Source organism: Grus americana, chromosome 1 (assembly GCF_028858705.1).
Source record: "Grus americana isolate bGruAme1 chromosome 1, bGruAme1.mat, whole genome shotgun sequence".
NCBI classification, from domain to species: domain Eukaryota; kingdom Metazoa; phylum Chordata; class Aves; order Gruiformes; family Gruidae; genus Grus; species Grus americana.
The window spans coordinates 191,047,000-191,063,856 of record NC_072852.1 but is presented as its reverse complement, the minus strand read 5'-3'; the positions used below and the strand labels follow the sequence as shown (position 1 = coordinate 191,063,856).

At 41.0% G+C, this 16,857-nt stretch overlaps 1 protein-coding gene across 4 annotated transcripts in view; it reads left to right on the top strand.

Annotated features, from left to right (window-relative positions):
- LOC129201904 (complement C4-like) overlaps positions 1-16,857 on the top strand; it is a 60,810-nt gene that overhangs the window by 20,385 nt on the left and 23,568 nt on the right. For 3 of the 4 annotated variants that reach the window (XR_008575530.1, XR_008575531.1, XM_054813841.1), the window contains 13 exons: positions 3,409-3,514; positions 3,695-3,818; positions 6,154-6,269; positions 7,033-7,200; positions 7,936-8,133; positions 10,497-10,688; positions 12,024-12,173; positions 12,604-12,730; positions 13,096-13,167; positions 13,999-14,199; positions 14,868-14,979; positions 15,207-15,277; positions 16,207-16,346. Coding sequence is in view for 2 of the 4 variants with exons in the window: in XM_054813841.1 (XP_054669816.1) it covers positions 3,409-3,514; positions 3,695-3,818; positions 6,154-6,269; positions 7,033-7,200; positions 7,936-8,133; positions 10,497-10,688; positions 12,024-12,173; positions 12,604-12,730; positions 13,096-13,167; positions 13,999-14,199; positions 14,868-14,979; positions 15,207-15,277; positions 16,207-16,346 (1,777 nt within the window). In the remaining 2 variants the exon portion in view is untranslated. Of the gene's footprint in view, positions 1-1,008; positions 1,094-3,408; positions 3,515-3,694; positions 3,819-6,153; positions 6,270-7,032; positions 7,201-7,935; positions 8,134-10,496; positions 10,689-12,023; positions 12,174-12,603; positions 12,731-13,095; positions 13,168-13,998; positions 14,200-14,867; positions 14,980-15,206; positions 15,278-16,206; positions 16,347-16,857 lie in introns of all 4 variants that reach the window. The other variant, XM_054813842.1, reaches the window with a different exon arrangement.

Sequence of the window (16,857 nt, the reverse complement as noted above, 5' to 3'; positions counted from 1 at the left end):
TTCATACTGCACTTGAACAGAAGTTTGTTTTATGAAGTCAACAAACCTCTGCATGAGAAGTCAGACATCTGAATTAGTGTCTTTACGGTGACTAAATTAAACTTGATACTTTTTTTTTTTTTCTTTTTCTGATGAGGAATAAATTTTATTAAATGAGAACAGGCAGCTGGAGGTGGCTGACCTTCTCTCATATTTGGGAGAAATCTTTTCACTTTCAAAGGAGTGAGGAGACTGACCACCTTTTTGCTCATGTTTTATTTTCTTTGTTTCTGTGGATTCCTGATTTTTTAATATCTTTAAAGATCAGAAAATAATATTAGCAAATGCTATCAAATTGAGTAGGTTTTTAGGATATTGCCAAACATACTAGATAGTTGATATGGAAGAAATATATCTCCTGAAATAAGGTATTTTGCATTATCTAAATAACACTGAAATAGTTATTCTGTTTATTTCTCCGTATCTAGACAAAACCTCAGATTTATTTCAGAGCAATTCTGATGTGCAGCAGAGAATTGAACACACAGTATCAGCAAGTAATGTCAGACCTTCACTAAGAACAGCTCCTTAAAGAAAAAAAAAGAGTCAGCACCTCATGGCTTTTGAGGTTGATTCACCATGGTCCTTAAGATTCTTCAACACAAAACCACAAATAGGATCACAGAGTTGTTGTAGCTAGTATTGTCAAATGTCTTTAGTGTTAAACAGTGGGCAAATATTCTGCAGAGTAATGATACCCAAGAGCCCCATGTCTTGGCTGCCGACGGCTCGGCTGGTGCACGGCACAGGCTCAGCCTCAGCCGTACAGCACTCCCCAAACAATTCCTGGAAACTCTTGTGGAGGAAGCACGGACCAAGGTCCACCCCAGGTCTGCATGTGGCCACCCTGCTGTGGAAGACAGGGGCTTTAGTAGAGTGGGAATGGGCTGTGCTGTGCCAGCTGGCCACAGCCTCCAAAACAGCACTGGACTCCTTTAATTTAATTTAATCAACTTTTTGTCCAAACAGGGTGCAGTTGCTAGATTTGCTGCATGGACCCTGGCACTGTATCCAAGTGGAAGACTGATCCTCCACCCACCCCCGGTTCTAGCAGGTTTTATTTCTGGCCTAAATTCATCCCTGGCCAGCTTATACCTTGTTGGTCTTCTGCCTGCTGTCCTTGAGCTTTCCACTTTGCCCGTGCTGATCCTTCCTTTCCCCAGAGCACCTTGAGAGAGCAGACAGAGCCCTGTATCCACCTCCTTTTGCTTGGCTGAACAAACTCAACTCTTCTAATCTTCTCTTGGTCAACTTCACTTCTTTATTTGGTCCTATTGAATAATTACTAACTTTAATCATGATTACTTGATGTTGTGATATGAAGTGATCTCAGATAACTGGTTTTAATATTTTAATCCTTTCTAAAATGTTCTCTTTATGTTATTGCAGCACTCAATTTTGAGTTTATGGACTGTGCAACTCCTTTATATATACTTCACTATTTGTTAACATCATAATTATTTAAGAGGAAAAATGGGGTTGAATGACTGAATACTGTTCTTTTGCATATTGGAAAAGGTCCTAGTGGTACTACACAGCCTGCCTGACTTTCATCAAAATCAACATATGGAATTCATAGAATCACAGAATCATAGAATAGTTTGCGTTGGAAAGGACCTCAAAGATCATCTAGTTCCAACCCCCCTGCTGCGGGCAGGGACACCCTCCACTAGACCACGTTGCCCAAAGCCTCATCCAACCTGGCCTTGAACACTTCCAGGGAGGGGGAATCCACAGCCTCTCTGGGCAACCTGTTCCAGTGCCTCACCACCCTCACAGTAAAGAATTTCTTTCTAACATCTGATCTAAATCGACCCTCTTTCAGCTTAAACCCATTACCCCTTGTCCTGTCACTACACTCCCTGATAAACAGTCCCTCACCAGCTTTCCTGTAGGCCCCTTCAAGTACTGGTAAGCCGCAATTAGATCTCCCTGGAGCCTTCTCTTCTCCAGGCTGAACAACCCCAACTCTCTCAGCCTGTCCTCATAGGAGAGGTGCTGCAGCCCTCTGATCAGCTTCGTGGCCCTCCTCTGGACTCACTCCAACAGCTCCATGTCTCTCCTGTACTGGGGCCCCCAGAGCTGGGCACAGTACTCCAGGTGGGGTCTCACAAGAGCGGAGTAGAGGGGCAGGATCACCTCCCTTGACCTGCTGCTCACGCCTCTATTGGTGCAGCCCAGGACACGGTTGGCTTTCTGGGCAGCAAGCGCACACTGCCGGCTCATGTTGAGCTTCTCATCAATCAAAACCCCCAAGTCCTTCTCCTCGGGGCTGCTTTCAATCCATTCCTCACCCAGCCTATAGTCATGCTTGGGATTGCGCCGACCCACGTGCAGGACCTTGCACTTGGCCTTGTTGAACTTCATGCGGTTCACACGGGCCCACCTCTCTAGCCTGATAAATGAATTTATTTCTCTGAACTGGCCATGCATGTAATGAACAGTTATTTGGTATATTGACTGTTGTTTCCTGCAGTTATTAGTTCTGGCATTTGAAGCAGTTTTCATAAGAACTGCTTCACAGTTCGTTTCACTGGTATAGATCAGTGCTGACAATCGGGTCAATCTGAAAGAGGCTTTGTTTAAACAAAAATAAGGCATTACAGAACTGAGATGAAGCAGGATTTCCATGAGCAAAAGACACCACTGTGGCCATGATAGGTCTCATGTAGCACGTTGCATGCTGTGCTGCAGGAGGATGCCATCTGCCAGGGTTTCCTGGAGTAAGGAGCCTGCCAGGTGCAACAACATGCCCTATCCTCTCTCTCCATCACCTCTATGGAGAGTTCAGGGGTGTTCTGGCCAGATATCTATCTGGCAAATATTTCACTTACAGGATGACCCTGTGCTACACTGCCTAAATCCACAGGAAAGACAAGGGGCAGAGAGTGTCTACTCTGCCTAATGCAAGTATTAAAATTTCAGCAGGCAGGATATGTCTCTGGAGGTCTTCAGAGGTACTAAATACTTTATATCAGTCCCTAAGATGATTCTCTGACCCCCTATTTTAAATGTTCTGCTTATGAGGTGTCTCACACAAAGGAATTAGCTGTTCATCCAAGCTAAACAGACTGGATACCTCCCTTGCTCCATGTGAAGGAGATGATACGTCCACATGTGATTCTGCCAATGTGATTTACTCTATATATTTATCTGCACTTGAAATCACCACTTTGTACATGGATCAGTAAAAGTCTTCATGTTTATGTTATCAGTGAGCGCGACTATTTTTCTGGTTTCAAGCTATTAGTTACTGATGGGATGCCTACAGATATCCCTATTTTATTTCAGCATAAAATTATTAGTTTGATTTATGCTTGCTTTTTATTAATGTAATGCTTCACCTCCTCACTTTTCTTCCTTCCAAAGGCACTCTTATGGGAAAGGGATTCAAGGTGCTGCATATGTGCGATTTGGCATAATTGATGAAAACGAGAAAAAAGTCTTTCTTCCAGGACTGGAACAACAGCTGTCAGTAAGTCCTGGGGTTCAGTGGAACTACTCTGATTTATCCCAGATGAGCTGCATAGTGTCAGAAATCATCAAAATATAGATCCCTGTAATACCGTAGTCATGCTATAAGCAACAAATTTTTAATCCTAATGGCAACAGACTAGCAAGCACGATCACTTTTTTTTTTCCACTTTTGTTTTAGATTCAAAATGGAAAAGGAAGAGTTACTTTAAATACACCACTTCTGGAAGAGAAATTAAGAAAGAGTATTTCCACTCTGGAAGGGTTTCATTTATATGTTGCTGTTACCACTGTAGAAACTGCAAGTGAGTACGTTATGCCTTGGCTGATAGATGAACGTAAATATTACAAACTGTTTCTCCAGTGTGATCCTTCATGTGCCGCCGGGCCAATCTTCACTGCAAAGCCTTCTCGTGCAGTAGTGCCTGACAGTCTCTTTCATCTGACCCCCTTCTGCGCACAAACTTATACTGGGTGGGATTCACTTATCTGAGCACAAGTGTCCAGTACCGTTTTAAATGCCCTACGTATTTCTGTGTGGTCTTCCACTGCTGCTCCAGAAGCGCTCAAGTCTCCTGTAAGTATTCTCCTATAGGGTCTGTCCCATGTTAAACAGCCCTGTGAGGATAGCTAAGATATCACTGTCCATCTGAAGTAGCACCAGACACCTGTATGAACACAAATAAATTGTTCCCCTTGAGATCTTGTTTGAGCACGTGCCTCAGCCATGTCTACTCTTTCCATACATCCAAAGCTATTAGTTGAGCTTGGTATCTTAACGTGCTTTGTACCTCAGCTGGCTAAGCTGTCAGTCTAAAGGTGAGGCATTATATACTACTGCTACAGTGTGATGCAGAGGAAGATCTGGCCCTTATGAGTCCTGCTTGTCCTCTTATGCCTCCCCACAGTTTTATCAGGCTGTGATACTTGGCATATGCATGAGTAGAATATAGTCTAAATAGCTTGATCTTGCTGTTTGTCTGGGACGTAAAACTGAAGTATACCTATCTGGAAGTTTTTCAGTGGCTGTTTGCCTTTGTTTTCCTAGAGGACAGACAAAGTTTCCACAGTTCGTTCCAAGGAATTTGTGTAGATATTTGCTCGTAGCAGTACTAAGCACATTGAGTAGGCCAGCAGATATCTTAGAGCAACCCGCAAGTGATCACTGACTTGAATTGGATGCTGTGGTCGATGGGTTATTTGGGTTGTAGCAAGTGCCACTGTTAGTCATTTGAGGTTAAGGGGAGAGGTGCAACTTCAGTGCTGATCTCTGAAGTTGAACCTGCAACAAAGCTGGCCTCTCCAACATGGGCAGGGTTTTTTCTGTTGTTGCTTATAGGGAGATTGACCCCTTTCATTTTAGATATCTGAAAGTAAGGTATCTAGTCAGAGGTAGATTCTCAGGCACTTTATATAGTCAGTACAGAGAATGATAAACGACACTCTGGAGGTATCTGTTCCCATTGGCTGTAGAAGGAGTCTAGTTACTTAGCTTAGAATTATAGAATCCTAAAACTTCCTAAATCCTAAATTTTAATTAGGATTCCTTAGAATCCTAAAATTAAGGTGTGCAGTTCTGAAGTACCTAGAGTAGATTATACTAACATGCACCGTTGCTACGTTTACTGCAAGAGCAAAAGGGGCTGACAGACCCCCTGTTACCACACCGGCATGGCGGACATCAGATCTCGTGGTGTGGTGTGGTCTCTACCACGCTGTGCAGGCCTCCTCTTTCCCCCGCAGGCAGGCTGCCTCCGCGCTTGCGTACTGCTGGGTTTGGTATTAATTATATGCGTGACAGGGCAAGGCTGGTGGGCTTTACTGACACCTCTCAGCCTTGGCGTGTTAAAGTGGAAAATAACGATGTTGAAAGGATGTCTCTAAATGCACTTAGTTTAAAGCAAGCTATGTAATTGGGGTTTTTAGGAGTAGTGATGGGTAGTGGTTTAAATAGAAGTTAACTAGAAGAATGAGTGGTTTAACTAGAAGAATCTTAGCTGGGAAGTGGATGCTCAAGCTGTCTTGTAGGTACAAAGTTGCAGAAGATGATATTAGGAAATATTAACTCTCAGCAGTAGTAGAAATGAAAAAAAAAAAAAGCCAACATACTCTTACAGAAAAGTAGACATCTAAGATCCAGACCCCGCTACTGATTCTGAGTGACTTTTATGTTGGACTTTGATGCAGCTTCCCCCCAGGAACAAAGCCCCCACGGCTCAGAAAGTGAGGTGCATGGCTGCGGTGGCTCCTGTGGTACCGGTGTGTTCTGTGTTTGCAGGCGCCATGTTGTAATCAATGTGTTAGGAGGGAATTTTTATGTTGTGAGTAACAAACCACTTTGCAGGTCTCCGTGGCTGAGCTGCCGAGAGCACCCACCTGCCAGTGCCGGGTCACTGGAACGCCGCACGCCTCGCACTGCCTTTGCACTGGCCTGTCTCTGGTCGTGTCCCCGTCCGCAGGCACCCATCTCTTCCTCTTCTCAGGACTGAAGCTCCTCAGAGAGGGATCGTATTTTAGTTTTCTTTATATACACTGCTAAAAATGCAATTCAACTTGAAAACAGAAATGATGGATGCTATGGTAATATACAAGCACATAGTTACTGCTCACATGGCAACACACACTGTTTGATATTAACAGGTGGTGAGATGAGGGAAGAAGAACTCAGCAATGTGAAGTTTGTGAAATCTCCTTATGTTGTTGATCTGTCTAATACCAAAAAGTATTTTGTGCCTGGAGCCCCCTTCTCTGTTGTGGTATGTAGTATTTAGCCGACTGTGTCCGTTTGCCTCCATAGCAAGGGGTTTATATCTGCCCTGTTTATAAAATCCTTATCTGATCCAGGGGGAGCTCTGTAGGAGAGAGACCTTCAGGAATAAGTCCAACACAGAGATACTGTTTGTGCATCTGGTTTGTCTCGTTTCTGTACACACAGAGCCTGAGCAGGGAAACCGAAGCCAGAAAATGCTGTGTTTCTGTTCTGGAAGTCATCTGTGCACTGTTGCGCTACAGGGGTTTAGAAAACATGTAGCAGTCTCTTCCTCACTTCCATATCGAAAGATTAAAATAATAATGTTCTATCGGATTAATCCCATATAAAATTATAATTCTGAAAACTAAACCAAGATATTGTCTTTTTTTAAAAAATGCATTTAATTTTTTTGAGATTTTAAACTTCACACCTTCAAGATTTTCTACAACATTTTCTACAAAGAGTTAAAGTTAGAAATTTACCTTATAATAGTTAAAGACAGATATCTCTGGCATCAGCTGAGATCTAATAGATGCTAAGCAAAAATCTGGGGAAGCTGTTAATCTGTGTTCACGTATTTTGACCTTATTTGGAGTCCAGACTGAATCAATTGCTACCCCCTTCTCTCAGATCTCAAATTTTCAAACACTAGCATGTACGGTTTTGTATTTCTACTCAGCTTATAAAAATAATTGCTTCTTGTTTGTGGACATTTTTTAAACCCAGGTATTTCCTTGAAGTAACAGAATAACATGTTTTTCCAATAGGCATCTGTCTCTTTGATTGATGGCTCACCTGCTGCCTCTCTACCTGTCACTGCTACTGTTACCTTGCCTGGAAAACCCCCAATGAAGAAGACTGCACTTTCTAATAAAGAGGGTCTAGTCCCCTTTACATTCGACATCCCTGGAGATGCTCAGATGCTTCAAATAATGGTAAAGAAAACCCAGATATCCATGTTTAAAAAATACACTGCTGAATCTCATAAGACAATTACAAATGACTGTGAGGATGATCAGTTTTCATTAAATTAACACAGAGGGTGGAACGTGATTGCTTACACCATCTGCACAGCTTTGCCCAGATTGTGTAAGATACGTCAGGGGGACCAGGGGCCTGGGGGATGTCTCACTCAAGTGAAGGACGGTTTCCTACGTTGGAGCTTTAGGAGTACATGCATTGGTGGTAGTGGTGCTTATTTTTGTGGTTTGGATATGCATTTTCCTGGTGTGGAGGATGGGAATGGGATTGTAAGGAATATCGCCATGAGAAGTGACAGAAAATGATAAGAAGAAGGTAAAGGAAAAGGCCCTAAGCAATGCAAAGAGTAGGCTACATCTGGACACTCAGATGGTTTGGTTATGTACACAATATAAAACAGGAAAAAGCTGTCAAAGTACAAATTCACTTTGTGACTTTGAGCCATTGATTCTGATCCAGAAAGAGCCAAGCCTGAAAAGTATCAAGTGCAAATTCAGAAAAAGACAAAAGAGGGATAAAGAGAATAAAGTAATTAAAATCCTATTTTTTGATGCCAGGTTCTGCTAATGAGGTCTCAGCAGTGACTCCTCTAATTTCTGAATAACCTGTCAAGATATGAATGAAGAGTGGCACTCTATATTGTCTCCCGAGGGACACTTTACTCACTCTGTCCTTTTCTTCCCTGACAGGTAAAGGCTGAAGAGGGAAAAGAAAAATTAGAATCACCTGAAACTAGCATCAGAGCTGAAAGATACCAGTCTGCTTCCGCGAACTACCTCAGCATCAGCATTCCACATACTGTCGTGGCACCTGGAGATACTTTACGCATCACCCTGAATGACATTCATCAGTCTGGCAGTGGAAGGATTGACTATTTCTATTATATGGTAAACTGAATAGTACCATATCAATAATTTCTTTTAGAGATTATACAACCTAGAACATCTATCTAATTACTACATGGGACACCAGACGGAGTCCAACAAAGGGCAACCGAGATGATCAGTGTCCTAGCACACCTGACCTGCCAAGAGTGATTGAGGCAACTGGGCTTGTTTGGTTTGGTGAAGAGGCTAAGTGTGAGTTAGTAGCAACCTAAAATTACTTGAAGAGGAATTACAGAGGAATGATGGAGACAAACTTTCCCAGGTGGTGCAGCGTAATATAACAAGGGATAAAAGCTACAAATTATGCCTTTTAGAAGGTTCATTTTGGAAAAAAATCTTTTCACTAGTGATGAATGCAACACTGGAAGAGGTTCCCCAGAGAGTTTAGGGAATTGCCATCCTCTGAAGCATTCAATGCTCAACTAGAGAAAACCACATCTGACATAATCTTATGCTAGTGATGGTTCATCTTTGAGCAGGCAGTTGGACTGGAGTTCTCTATAGGTCCCTTCCAGAAACTATTTCTATGATTCTGTTATTTTTATGTATTTGCATATATTTTGGGGTATATAATATATAAATCTTTGGGGTTTTTTCTGAAGACAGACACATAAGTACAAATTTGAGGCTGTAGTTTCTAGTAGAATCCAGAGCAAATAGGTCCATATGGGGTAATGTTTGTCCATATAATTATGTGGGTGTATATATTTCTGGAAAATACTAAACTGACAGCCTTAAAAGCTGAAATCCTAGACAGATAACTTCTATGATTTCTATGACAATTTGATTTATCTTAATCCGGATCTCATTCTTTCCTTCTCCTTCCAATCTGTATTCTTTCCTTGTAATAAGCCAATATTCAATATTATTTTTATTGATCTGATTCCTATAAATACCTTTCAGCTATTACAGAACTGCCCACCTTGTGTTATATATATGTATGCATATATATATATGTGTATATATATATATGTGCACGTAAGATTCTGTCCCTGCACCTAGAAAACCTAGTCATATTCTAGGGGACCTTGAATATCCCAGAAAATGCCTTTTGTAGTTAACTATTGCTTATTTCATGAATAACACATGATTCTTATATTACCATAGCTCCATGTTACCTACACCTGATGTTAGTGACAGGTAGGTCACTTTTATCTCCAACAGTTAATGTCGTTAAGGATCACTGAAGGCACTGGTTGGCCCTAAATAGCATCCTGAAATCGGGTCTGAAAAGCAGTTCTATAGATGGAAAAGCTAGGAAACAATCCTGCTCAGCCTGGGACCAGGAATGCAAAGTATTTATTTTGTTGAAGGAGACAAATGTGTTCATGGATACATTCCAGGAGTGAATCTGTTGAATGTCAAATGTGTTTAAATCCCCTTTTCCCTTTCTTTGTCATAATTTCCCTTGGCAGCTTAAATTTCCCAGGATGATAAGCACCACGGGCACCAGTTCCCATTTATTTTTAATACAACTCTGATACATTGGAATAATTGTATCGCTAGAAGCTAAATTTAGGGTTTGGGGGTTATTTTAATTGGATGACTTAGCATAGGGTTGGAATTGCCGCTGCCGGGCTCAGGCAGGTGCATTGCTGGGCAGGCAGGGAGGGGTGGTGGGAGACACTGCTGGAGATTAACGGTGAGAAAAGTTTCTCCCAAACTTTTTTCACCTGAATGAAGGCAGTGAGGATTTCAGACCAGGCTGCAGCATGTCTTTGTTTCTTCCTGAAGCCCATTTATTGTGCGTTTAGGAAAGCTGCAGGTATTTTGTTCAGGGAAGAGCGCTATTAGCCCTGCCACTGTGTCTGTTTTCCACTCCTCTGACAACCCATTAATATAATTTGTATAACATGGGAAGAAATAGTGCAAGATGGGCTGAAATCAGTTAAGGGGCCAGTCTGTGATACTTTATCCTCAGTAACTTTTTGGGTGAAACCTCCTGCTCCAACCATCTGAAAGGTTCAATACTGATGACAGATTAAATAAAACCAATACCCTTCTGGGGGTGATGACCTGTTATTGTAGAAGACAAAAATAAAACTGTCATCTGGGACCCCCTTTTCAAGCTGTAAGATTGGGTGGAGAGAGGTAGATGTGTGTTCAAACCTGGGCCACAGGACCAGTGCATCAGAGGCTTACCAACATACGGGCTCCTGTGCTAGAGGCACTGCGTGCTGGTCTCCTCCAGGCTACGCGTGTGCAGGCTGGGAGTTAAAACTATTAGGTGCCATTAGAAGAGAATAAACTTTAAATAGAAATGGCCTCAAAAAATTCTATATATGTATATAAAATTATGCAACATAACGCCCAGTGTAGTGTGTATTTAAAATACTTGATTGCTGTTTGTTTCTGCCTTGCAGGTTGTGGCAAAGGGACACACTGAGCTTTTGGGAAGGGTCTCCTCCTCAAACAAAATAATAAACCTTAGAATCACTGAGAAGATGGTGCCCGCCTTTCGCTTTTTAGCTTACTACTTCATTGCGAACGAGGGACGTCAAGAGATTGTCGCTGATTCTGTATGGGTGGATGTTATGGATGTCTGCGAAGGAAAGGTACTTTCAAAGCAAGTAGCTTCTGTCATTGTATTCTGAAATAAAAACTGAAACATGGTGTATCAGCAGACTGAGTGCAGGCCTGGGGTTAAAAAATGAAAGACATGACAGAAATTTTCATTTTTATTGAAAAAGAGAGTCATCGGGATTCTTGCTAAAAGGTATAGATGGGAAAGGCTCCCAGGAGTGATGGCAGAGATAGCCTTCTTCCATATGACAGATTGTACCTCAAAGAGACGAAAAATATAGCTTCATACAGGTAAATCTCCCTCTGTAAGTGCCTATATATTAGAAATCCGCAGGAAAAAAGCAATAGAATTGTTGAGAGACAGCATCTCTATATAACTTTGTGTTATTGTAGTGAGGTTTGTCAAATGAAAGAAAGTGAAGAAATTTATTGGAAAATTTTTGAAAAAATAATTTGAAGTAATTTGTCAAGCTTTTTCATTACTGTTAAAAGTAATTTTCTGAGATTTCATGGCACTTCAAAAGCACTTAAAAATAATAAGACAGTTTACATTAGAAAATGAAGGGTGGCCAAAATAGGAGTCCCTCTAAGCCTTTCTTTCATCTTCCTCCATCTCTTCCTTTTTTGGTACCATAAAGTAAAAAGGAAAAAGTAAGACAAGTGATTTTTTCCCAATAACATGAAACACAACTGCTGAAAATTGTCCGCCATCTAAAATTATTTTTTCATCCCTGAAAGTTTTTGTTTTGGAAAAAGAAATTGATAGTCCATTGGGAAAAAACCTTGCAAGAAAAATTATCCTTCTCTAACATACAAGCCAACTCTTCATTCATAAGGTGACAAAACCCAGGAACATTTAAATTGTCATTTTTATTAATAATTCCCTATTAATCTCATAATCACCATGGCTACTTCTTCCTAAACCACAGAAGTGTCTACATCAGATATGGACCAGATCTGAACCTAGTCATGTTGAAAAATTCAAGTGTGAGAAGTAAAGAATTACAGACTGTTTCAAGACAGTTAATTTTGTACATTAATTAGTCTCTTACTGTATTTCATGGTGATTTTTTTTCTGCTGGAAAATAACAAAAATTATGTTGAAGGCCCTAGTTCAGCAAACCCCTTACTCATTGAAAGGCAGCATGCAATAGCCTGCGCAGACACATCTTTTAACCCCCGACATTGTCCTCCAGTGGGAGATATCTGCATCTACATCTTCCAAAAGGCAGGATCCCAGGCAGAAACACTGCAAAACAGGACCAGTCTCCAACTGCTGACAGTCACAGCTGATAGTATTCCCTGCCCAAAAAAGTCTGGTTTTTATTAACAGATGTGACATTTTTGTTTCAATATTTTCTATTTAGATTAAAGTGAGAACAGAACAAGAGATATATGAACCAACAGACAACATCAATTTACACATTGAAACGGACCATGCGGGAACAGTTGCCTTAGCGGTGGTTGATAAAGCAGTGTTTATTCTGAACAAGAAAAATAAGCTTACAGCCAAAAAAGTAAGATATCTGTAAGAAGAAAATGTCGTATCCATTAGTCAAGCAAAATTTCCATGACTATTGAGGGGATCAAAATGTAATTAATAGCTTAATCACAGTGTTGCTAAACTTGACAATGTTTTTGCTTTTACAATTTAGGATATATTTAAGATTAATTATGCATTTGAGATGGGGATTGCCATGCTGCATCAGACAAGATTGTACATTAAAAAAAAAAAAACCAACATCAAAACAACTGAAAGTATTCCCCAACTAAAACATCCCTCAACTTTAACCTGCTTCCAAGTGCAGCTTGTACCACCAGTTTGTGTTGCTTCTGCAAGTCAAAGGCTACAATAATTTTTTTAATATATATATTTAAAAAAAAAAAAAACAAAACCAAAAACTTTTGCAGATGTGTACAGTCCATCTATGCTATTTTATTTGGCAGGTATTTAATGCAATGAATTCGTATGATCTTGGATGTTCTCCAGGTGGTGGTGCAGATAGTGTTCAAGTTTTTACTGATGTTGGTCTGGCCTTTTTATCAGATACAATTAAATCCAATGTTCGGGAAGGTAAGTGCAATCTGTCCTTCACTTTAGATATTTGTACAAGATCACTATAGATCTGGGGAAGGTGAGTGCTTAAAAATCAGAAACATTTTATTGTGATGTTGTAAGATCTCCCTTGCATGTGGATTTTTCTTCTGTTCTTCCACTGGTGCTGGCAGCTCAGATAGCCCAGATCTTGGCTGCTGGTCCTTTGGTGTCCAGCCCAGCTGGGGTGGGCAGAATTGACGAGGGCTGGAAGGTAACTCAGCACATTGTGGATCTTCTGTGAATGAGATGGGTCCTAAGATGGGTCTTCCATGAATGACCTGAATGATCAGGATATTACTGTCACAGTGTCATAACCAAGCTCCTCTTTTCTGCTTTACCAGGCTATAAATGCCTCCAGACTAGCAGAAGACAGAAGAGATCTTTGGATTTTCAGAAGAAAATGTCAGGAATTGGTATGTCTGCTCATCCGGGTGGCCTGAAAGGCTTAGCAGGGACAGGCAAAGGAAACTGGCTGGGATCTAGGGAGCAAGAAGTGATGGGATAGTAAAGAATACCAAGATATTCATAGTCCCAGTTCTTGCGTTACACACATAGCGTAGCATGTGTGTATACTATGTCATGTGACCTGATGCATCGTCTGTCAAAACAACTCAGAAAACAGAACTAGTGACTGGGCTGCAAATGGAAAATAATTCACCAGTTTACAATCCCAAAAGTGAAGTACTTCTACTAGATATCACATCATAGAATCAGTCATGGCTTTAAAGGTTTTTCAAATTTATTTGTATGGCCAGAAAATGTTTTATAGGTCCTATTTTTTTTCTTGACATTCTGCTTTGAAGTTGTGCCATCTTTGGTACTTTGTGCTCCAATTAAGTATACTATTTGGTCTAGAAAAAATGATATTTCCTTGCCAGAAGACATGAATACTTGAAGCTGGGATCTTCCTTTGCAACCAGTCTCTTTATTCAAGAATGAGAACATTGCCATGACTATTTCTATCAAGATATCTAATTCTAGTGTGCGAAGGAGGCATTTTTAATTTACCATCTGAATTTGGAGAGAAAGTTTAGACTAGAATACCTAGGATGCCGTAGGGCCCATGCTTTCCTCCTGTGTTTGTGGATTGTTTTGGGGATGGAGAACAGGTCCCTGGCTGAAGGTAGACTGTTGCAATAACAACTCACGTTAATTGCAAAGAGTGACAGGAATAAGCACAATGAACACCTTTACGCTTATTGCTACTTCCACAGGACTAATTCTGGGCTTTAATTATATTGCAGCCAGCAAATATCAAAACACTAATCTACAAAAATGCTGTGAAGATGGAATGAAATTAAATCCCATGAGGTTTCCTTGTGCGAAAAGGTTATCAAAGGTGGCTGGCTCCCCCGAATGCAGAAATGCCTTCCAGGACTGCTGTGAGAAAGCCACGGCCCTCCGAAAGCAGGCGAAGCGGAAGATGAGAGTGGGCTTGGCACGACGTAAAGAACAGTGATATGCAACTGTTTACAGAAAAATACCCTTCATATAGTGGCAAGGGAGGGTTAAGGGGCATTTAATGCTCTGGGGGCAGTGGGGAAGTCTTCACATCAGTATTTCAGTGAGCCCTGGTATAAAGCAGCACCCACACACCCAAGTACCTCCAAAACACTACCTCACGAGAAGTGGCCACTTCAGCCAGGGACAATTTATTCTCTTTCTTCCTTTCTTCTCCCCAAAGTCTATCTCTGATCACACAAGAGTTCATGTCAAACAAAAAATATTTCATGTTGAAAATGACCCCATTCTAAGTGTAATTTCTGCTACCATTTTTCTCAGAGCTCCCCTTTCTGGCTCTATCACAAATACGGGATGGTGGGAACATCTTTGCTATACATTACTAAAAGGGAATGTTTTCTTGTTTGGTAGTGTATAGTTATTGAACATGGAAAGAAGAATTGTCCTTTTATTCAATGACAGTGTTTGGTCATTGTTTCTCTTTTTTTCAGCATTTTTTTTTTTTTTTAGTGCACAAGAAACCCAGATAAGACTTTTCATGCAGAGTATTTTTCATGCTGCTTTCCCTCTGACAAACTGACTCCTTGCAAGACAGTGTGAGGTCAGCAGCCAAAGGATTCAGCACAGAAACCTCACTACTCTTGTTTTACAGACTACGGTGAGCACGAAGAAGTGTTTGATGACATTTCTGTCAACTTGCGCAGTTATTTTCCTGAGAGCTGGTGGTGGAATCTTGAAGAAGTGAAAAACCCTGGAAACCATAGGTACTGTATTACCCGACTAGGTGAATATGTCTAAATTTTTACAGTAAAATGTATATAAATACCAGATTTCTGTGTTATCTGATACAGAGGACTTCAGAATATTTGCAAGTACTTTGTCTCCGCAATTGAGGGAATATTTTTTCCCCTTACAATACTCAAACTTCAGTAAATGATGACATTTACATTTTATACATCCTTCCTAATATATTTTATTTTGTGTTTCTTAGTGTAGAAAACTTTGTTCCTGATTCTATAACTACCTGGGAAGTTCAGGCAATAAGCATATCTCCTCAAAAAGGTATAAGTATTGGGTATTTTGGGGGGGTTCTTTGTATGGATGAATAGAGAACGTGTATTTTTTAAAACAGAGATACAATGTTATGTTGACAGAGTGAAACAGTCTGTACTGAAAAACACAGTGTTTTGATCGTGACATTTACTCCTCTCTTTTATGCCATATTAAAGACCAGCTAGAATTTAAGGGATAGATATGTATTTACAAAAAACAACATGAAGTGGTCTCTGAAAGAAGATGGATTACACAATCAAAACTGTCTCTTATTCTTTCCAATCTAGTTTCCACATGGCTAGGAAGCCACAAGAAAAGTAGCAGTAATAACACCATTTTTATATGAATATTTCTGGTAATGAGTTCTAGCCATCTCAGAGAAGCATGAAAGCCTGTGGCCTCTGGAAAGCCAGAGAAGAGAACACCACCAGGAGACTAGCAGAGGATCAGCAAGGGCTGGACACCAGAGAGCCCAGGTTCCCAGGTGCTGCTCTCTGGGAGCTCCTGGGGGTTGACCAGGACCATGCAGGAGGGACAAAGGGTCCACCTGGTACTGCCCACTCCCCTTTGGAAAGGGCGGCTCCTCCAGGGTGCAGTGATGGGCATGGAGTTTATTTATGGAAAGCAAGGAAAGGTCATTGTGTTTTAAACATGGCCTTTGCAGGAAAACTGGGCCACAATTCACTCTCAAAAGCTACAAACGCTCCTGCCAAATTTTACCTATTGAAAACCATGGCAGTGACTACAGAGGGCAAATCACCTACCCCTGAGATAGGTCTCTAGCACAGGTGAGTTGAAATGCTTTCTGGATATGTCTGTCTCCCTCTCCTGCTCTTGACCTCAAGGGAGCCTAGGCAATGATTTTGATTAGACATTTAACTTTTTATGAGCTGATGTTAAGTGTGTAATTCTCAACTCTGTTTTTTTTTTCAACCCAGGATTTTGCATAGCTGACCCCCACACCTTTGCAGTTTTCAAAGACTTTTTTGTGTCCCTGAGATTACCATACTCAGTCAGACGACATGAACAACTAGAAATAAAAGCAGTGGTTTACAACTATCTGCCCACCGATCTCCAGGTAGTATTACCACCAACTGCTCTGCTATACACAGCTAGCTAGCTAGATGTATAGCTATTTAATAATTTAATGTAAATGATCTAGTCACCTTTCAGTGCGCTCCTACAGCCCAAACACTATGCTCCTAATTTGAAAGTCTCCCCAAGGACAGGATCAGTTCTACTTGGTAATAAAACTTACTGTATAAAACAGATTTTATTACCATATTACACAGCCAAATTCCTTGAGTTTGTATATGTCTTCTCCCCCTTCATAGAAGCAACCAGTTACTTTGCTGCCTGCAGTCTGGGCAACACCCAGCTGCTGATAAAGCAGGTACACAAGACACAGAGGCAAATTATGAGCACACAATCTAATATGTTAGCCAGAAAATTCATTGTGCATACAACGCAAAGCTACTTTTTGTCTGCATGTGACGCCTATCCAGCTCTGCATATGGCAGCAGTTGTCATTGGGCTTAGGACGTCCATCATCCTCAGGCTGATGCTCTTTTTTTTCATCTCTTCCCACC